The 7,156-nt window shown below is 40.9% G+C and overlaps 1 protein-coding gene across 1 annotated transcript in view; it reads left to right on the top strand.

The window, feature by feature from the left end:
* The first annotated feature begins 220 nt into the window (after positions 1-220).
* Positions 221-7,156, top strand: part of LOC102139727 (uncharacterized) — a 48,742-nt gene continuing 41,806 nt past the window's right edge. Inside the window, 4 exon segments of the mRNA XM_074026578.1 lie at positions 221-403; positions 405-426; positions 2,204-2,250; positions 2,252-2,296. Of these exon segments, the coding sequence (XP_073882679.1) occupies positions 233-403; positions 405-426; positions 2,204-2,250; positions 2,252-2,296 (285 nt within the window). The 5' untranslated portion in view covers positions 221-232.

The raw sequence follows: 7,156 nt of genomic DNA, 5'->3' as shown, positions 1-7,156 counted from the left end.
TATTATTTATTTATTCATATGACCTTATACACAAGTTTAAAGGCAAATACTCTCTGGTATGGGCCTGGCTCAGCTCAGAGAGGAAGCCCTGTCAGAAGTGGGGCCAGCCTAGGCTGTCACTCTTCATTCAGTACAGCGTCTGATCACATCTTCTGTCACTCAAAGCCTGACGGGGCGGGGATTTAAGCATTATCCAACCAGGGAAGCTGCGCTGGAAATCGTCCAATCAGGCATGCAGCTGGAGCGGACGGGACGGCTTCCGGGTTTGGCGGGGCCTTTGTCTCTTGCTGTAGCCGGAGCTCCAGGTTTCGTCCTCGCTGCTCTGTGTCTTCTGCTCCTGGAGGCCCATCCTCTGTGGCCCTGTGACCTGCAGATATTGGGAGATCCACCGCTAAGACGCCAGGACCCCCTGGAAGCCTAGAAATGGTGAGAGTGCCCGGTCCGACTTCCCGAGAGAAGGGGAAGGGGCTGTTTGGAACTGGTGGGAAGTAGTTGTGACGGGACTCAGGCCTCTCGGCAGTCAGCTCCACGATCTGCGCGCCGAGTTCTCCTTGCCCAGCTTGCCTCAGTGCCCTTCAGCTATAAGATGGCGGCTGCGCTGACAGCCGGGACCCCAGGCATCTTGTCTCTTCCCTTCGCTAGTGACTGTGCTCTGGCCTGGGGGCCCTCTCTGGGCAGCTCTGCACCCGCAGCGCCGCGTCTCTCAGATTGCGCAGGGACTACAGGAGGGTTATCAGGGGAGAATCCTGACTCGGGGTGCGGGTTCATGAATGGGAAGAGCTTTGGTCCGTGGCTTTCCCAGTTCCTCTTTTCTCGTATTAAAAATGTATGGGAGTCACTGCAAAAATATTAAAGGTTTTTTTGTTTTGTTTTTTTTTTTTTTTTTTTTGAGACAGAGTCTGGCTCTGTCGCCCAGGCTAGGGTTCAGTGGCGCGATCTGGGCTCACTGCAGCCTCCGCCTTCCGGATTCTGGCGATTCTCCTGGCTCAGCCTCCCGAGTAGCTGGGATTACAGGCGCCTGTCACCGGGCCCGGCTAATTTTTTTCTATTTTTAGTAGAGACGGGGTTTTACCTCGTTGGCCAGGCTGGTCTTGAACTCCTGACCTCGTGATCTGCCTGCCTTGGCCTCCTAAAGTGGTGGGATTACAGGCGTGAGCCACCGCGCCTGGCTTAAATAATTTGATCAAACAGTGATTCAAGAATCGTAGAGCTCCCAGCTATGGTTTGTAGTTTGTTGTCTATGGGAGAGGCTTGAAGGAAAGTCATTTATAAAATGCATTATGAAGAAAACTAAATTTAATAATTGGTTAGGTATAGTAACGTAGTTTCTTAATTTGTACAATATCGGTGAAGATTTCCTGGTTGTGTAATCAGAGATTAATTAGCAGTTTATATTTGTTTAAGCCTACATTTTCTCTGAATGTAGTAATTAAAAAAAATGCACCTGAGTTGGATTTTTTTTTTAAGTAGGAACCCAGGGACTAGAGACACCTCAGTCTAATTGCCTGTCACTTAATTATTTTAATTATTTTCACACTCCACGGGGAACTGATTCTCTGCTGCATTTTTCACCTGTGTCCCAGGCAGGGTCTTAAATCTAACCCCTATCCCCCATTTCTCCAGCCTTACGCTGGCTTGCAGTAAGATATTAAATTTCCAATTTCTTCTGGCATTCCCAAATGCCAACTTTTCCTCCCTAATTCACATTATCACCTATTTGTCCTTTGGTGTACTTGTTTATGCCACATTTTAATTGTTTTTGACAAAGCATTAAATGGTGCTTCTAAGATTTGTTATCCGTTTGTAAATATTTCCCATGAAAAGGAAACAAAGACTAATCCTCAGACACTGTATTGTAGAAAATCTCTGTGTCTCTTTTCCTTTTATCTTCTCTGGGCACAGAGATCTTATCAGAATGTTTTTGGGTCAGGGTTTTGGTTTGGAAAAATCTATGGGGTGATGTGTCCCAGTGCAGACAGGAGGCCAGGATTCAGTGACAGGTTGACTACGAGTTGGCTTCTAACAGTGGGCACCCTCTAGGTACTGATTTCTTCACCTGATTTAAAAGAGTCCTCAGCTACCCTTTACTTTTTTCCTGGTCCTGGGTTTCAGTACTATCTGGGGATAAACCAAGATATCCACCATGGTTCTGTCAGCTAAAGTGCCTAGTGAATGTCAGCTTCTGGTTTATTTTCTCCCATAGGATGACCTGAGGTATGGCATGTGTCCTTTCAAGGGAGCAAGTGGATGCCCTGGGGCTGAGAGGAATCTTCTGGTGCACTCTTATTTTGAAAAGGTAACTCCTTTAGACATTAAAATTGTCTTCACCCAACTCAGCTTTCATTTCTTGGAGACACATTGCTGGTCAGCCAATCAGATGCTGGTATTGAGGGGGAAACACAAAAATAATTTCTGCTCCCTGGATTATCTAAGGGGGCAGAAAAATAGTGAAATAAATATAGTTAAAGAAAAATACTGGGGGAAAAAAAAGTGAAAGTTTTGTTACTGAAAAGTATTCCAAAAGACAAACAACAACAACAGAACTGACCCCAGTGAGATGGTGTAAGAGCTTGCAAAGTAAAATGCACCTGGGGCAGTCACTGGGGCATAATGCGATGTCTTCTGAATGGGTGGTTCTTGAGCACAGAAGTCAGCAGGTGTGGGTGGAAGGATCTCTCCGGTGATTGAATGACCTGACCTGAAACACGAGTCAGACACATCTGTTATTTAATCAGCACTGCCACTACCTGGGTTTGTCACCTCGAAGAGGTTTGTCACTTATTTTGACCTCAGTTCTTTAGCTGTAAATTGCGTTATATTAGTAGGGCTTGAAAGGTAGAAAAATATTTACAAAGGTCATAAAAGAGGTGGATTTCCGAAAAAAATATCTAATCATATATTTCGTTTGTTAAAAATTTGTTTAAAATTCTCATTTACCTTTTTCTTTCCTAGAGTGAGTTTAGGAATTTTCTCAGGTGTGTTTTTTTTTTGTTTTTTTTTTTTATGGCTGGGTGATTTCAAACAGAATTTCAAGGCTTAGCTTTTAGAATGCTACTCCCAGGCAAAATCCCTTCCATTTTAGCTGTAGAAAATGAATACATTTCCACAAGAAAATGTGGTGGATAATTGGTGAGTTACATAGATTCATTAAAACATCAGTTTCTTTTTTTTCAGGGTAAATTTGTGACAGTGAATATCTGTGTTCAAATCCTGTTCTATTGATTTTTGAGTTTCATGCTGAATATTATGAGATGAAACTTGGTACTGTCTAGAAGTGCTCCCATATGACTAATTGTTTATGACATAATTTTAAATGGAATTAATAAAGTAATATATTTATTGTCTGGAAGAAAGAAATAGATACTTTTGCTTTTCTTTCTTTCTTTTCTTTTCTTTTTTTTTTTTTGACACTGAGTCTGGTTCTGTCACCCAGGCTGGAGTGCAATGGCACCATCTTGGCTTACTGCAGCCTCCGCCTCCCGGGTTCAAGTGATTCTCTTGCCTCAGCCTCCTGAGTAGCTGGGATTACAGGCGTGCCACTATGCTCGGCTAATTTTTGTACTTTTAATATGGGTGACAGAGTGAGACTCCATCTCAAAAAAAAAAAAAACTTCCTCTCTTCTAATGTCAAATTTCTAATGTTATCAGAAACTTGCATTTAAGAAGCTCTGTCAGTGTCTTATAGTTGACTACAAATCATCTTTTGAAGAGGATTGACACAAGATGATTGTCTGGATGGCAGAGTCTTAGGGCAGTTACAGTAAAAAAAGAACATGATTGACAAGGAAATTTGGTTAGCTCTGTGGCATACAATGATTTTAGGTAACAATTGTAATTATTATTATTAGTAGTAGTATTTTTCGAGATTGAGTCTTGCTCTGTCTCCTAGGGGCAATCTTGGCTCACTGCAATCTCCACCTCCCGGGTTCAAGCGATTCTCCCGCCTCAGCCTCACAACTAGCTAAGATTACAGGCACCTGCTATCAAGCCCGGCTAAGTTTTGTATTTTTAATAGAGACGGGTTTCACCATGTTGGACAGGCTGGTCTTGAACTCCTGACCTCAGGTGACCCGCTCGCCTCAGCCTCCCAAAGTGTAATTATTAATAACATACACTTAGTCATATTAGAATTATAGCGATTTCCCTTTTTTTTTTTTTTTTTGAGACGGAGTCTCACTCTTTTGCTCAGGCTGGAGTGTGGTGGTGCGATCTTGGCTCACTGCAACCTCTGCCTCCTGGGTTCCAGCGATTGTCCTGCCTCAGCCTCCTGAGCAACTGAGACTATAGGTGCATGCTACTATGCCTGGTAATTTTTGTAGTTTTAGTAGAGACGGGGGTTTCACCATGTTGACCAGGCTGGTCTTGAACTCTTGACCTCAAGCTATCTGCTCATCTTGGCATCCTAAAGTGCTGGGATTAGAGACGTCAGCCATGTTGCCCAGCCCTATAATTTTGAAACACATACCAATAGCATATTTATACAAATATAGTCCAAAAAGAGTAAAACATTTCATATTTGACAATGTTTCCTGTATGATTTTTTACTAAATGATCCAAATTTCACCATTATGTTTGTGTATTAGTGATGTCAAACCCAATGGCTTGATCTCGGCTCACTGGACCTCTGCCACCCAGGTTCAAGTGATTTTCCTGCCTCAGCCTCCTGAGTACCTGGGATTACAGGTGCCTGCCACTGTGCCTGGCTAATTTTTGTATTTTTAGTAGAAACGGAGTTTCACCATCTTGGCCAGGCTGGTCTTGAACTCCTGACTTCATGATCCACCTGCCTCAGCTTCCCAAAGTGCTGGGATTACAGATGTGAGCCACTGCGCCCGGCCTTAATGAATCTTTAGACAAATTTATCCAGTTTTAATGTTTGACCATAAGGTATTATTCTCAAAACTTTTATAACTACACATTTTTTGTTATTAAAGAGTTGATCAAAGCTTTAAGAGAAGCTTTTCATTTTTATCACAGTGTTCAATATATATTACAACTGGATAATACCCCTGTAACTTTAGTTAATGTGCTCACAGAATCTCTTTTACAATTAAATGTTCAAAAATTATCCACAATTGGTTAAAACTTTCAGTTTTATTCTATCTAATTTAAAACAATCTTTTAATCTAGACAAATCTACATTTCTATTTTTTATAAACTTTTATCAAAAACACATTTCATTTTCTTTGCATACCTTGCATGTAAAACTGTTTTATAGTAGTGAAAATTCCATGTTACAATGTTAATTCTTTTTTTTTTTTTTTTTTTTTTTTTTTTTTTTTTGAGACGGAGTCTCGCTCTGTCGCCCAGGCTGGAGTGCAGTGGCCGGATCTCAGCTCACTGCAAGCTCTGCCTCCCGGGTTCCCACCATTCTCCTGCCTCAGCCTCCCGAGTAGCTGGGACCACAGGCGCCGCCACCTCGCCTGGCTAATTTTTTGTGTTTTTAGTAGAGACGGGGTTTCGCCGTGTTAGCCAGGATGGTCTCGATCTCCTGACCTTGTGATCCGCCCGTCTCGGCCTCCCAAAGTGCTGGGATTACAGGCTTGAGCCACCGCGCCCGGCCACAATGTTAATTCTTAGTAACTTTTACCCATGGTGAAAACAGTGGTAAGTGGGATTTTAGTTATGTACTAGATGTGGAGTCTAGGACCCAGGCACAAGTGTAGATAAGGTCTGACTCTTTCCAGTGTGTTAATAGTTAGAGGGTGTAGCTGATTCCATGTGCCCCAGGCCCTACCTAGCTCTAAAGCTGGGAAATTGTACAGTAAGAGCCTTAATGGCATTTTATGAAGTATTCAGAAGGTCTAATCACCTTTAAATTGTATAACATTTCTTGTATAAAATCCCTTTCATGAATGCTTTGATTTCTTATACAGACTATCTACAATATGTTTGGACTTTCTGATTTATCGTAAACATCCCTCTTTTTAAATAACCAGTCATTTTATTTTAGGAAAAGAATTTGCTATACAAGATTTTTTTTTAATATAAAGCTTTTTTTCTTTATAACCTTCTTTGTATAGTAAGGGGGCATGACTAATTCCATATGTCCCCAGGCCTTATTTAGAAGCTAATGGCTTCAAGATAGGAAAATTGAACAATTTTTAAAAGTCAAAGAAGCAGTTTGTGACCTTCAAGTAGTTGGTAAACCTAATATGTGACCTGTATAATTTTGATCAAATGTTTATATTTTGAAGACATTTTATCTTTCCAATAATCTTTAAAACTGTTTAATTCCCAAAAGATTACTTGTCACATCTACTAAAAGGCATTACAGTTTTTACTTTTCTGACAAAATATTTGATTTAAGCTCTTATTGTTTTTAAACCAATTAATCAGAGCTCTTTTATATCACACACACAACACAGAAATATACAGACAAAAGATTCAGTAGTTGTAAGGTTTTTCCTTTGTCAGTTTCTTAATTGAATTACTAGCTTCAGGGTGGATCCCAGGACCAGGAAAACATGTAGTTCTTACAGCCTAAAAAGTAAGGCAGCTGGAAGGCAAAACAGATCCTCCAAAACTAAGGGTTCCATTTTAAAATCAGATCCATTTTTAAATGGATCCAAAAAACAATCACTTTATTCCCATGGAAATCTTATTTCTCAGTTGGGTGTGGGGACATCCCCATACTTTTTATGTGGTCAAGGGTATGTTTCTCTGATTCAAATGTGAAGAGCTATTTCCCCATAACTGCTATTAGCCATCCTCAAAAGTATATATCTTACCCAATTATTACATATCAAAATTCTTTCATATGTGAAATAATTTCTGATAACCCCAAAAGTAAAAAAATGTCATATAATGAATGCAACACAGAACAGAACCTCAGATTTTGAGAGAGACTTATCCACTTGCAATTCATGGGGTTTTCTGAGGAGAAAAGAGTGTTTCCCAAACAGGGTCTGTGGTACCTCCTCTGTTTTTCCCAAGGAGTGTTAGGTCAAACACAATAAAATGGAAGATACTCAATCTGTTTGACATTTTACTGAATAATAAAATTATGCAGTGAAAAGGACTTTTGGGGGGTGTACAGTTCTATGAATTCTAACATATCTCTAGGTTTGTGTAACCCACAATATAATCAGGAAGCTCAACAGTTCCAACACTCCCCACAACCCCCTCAGCCATCCCATCTTGCCACGCTCCCCCC

This window comes from Macaca fascicularis, chromosome 19 (genome assembly GCF_037993035.2).
Source record: "Macaca fascicularis isolate 582-1 chromosome 19, T2T-MFA8v1.1".
Classification (NCBI taxonomy): Eukaryota; Metazoa; Chordata; class Mammalia; order Primates; family Cercopithecidae; genus Macaca; species Macaca fascicularis.
Note: the sequence above shows the minus strand (reverse complement) of the source record. Positions and strands in the feature narration are given on the sequence as shown.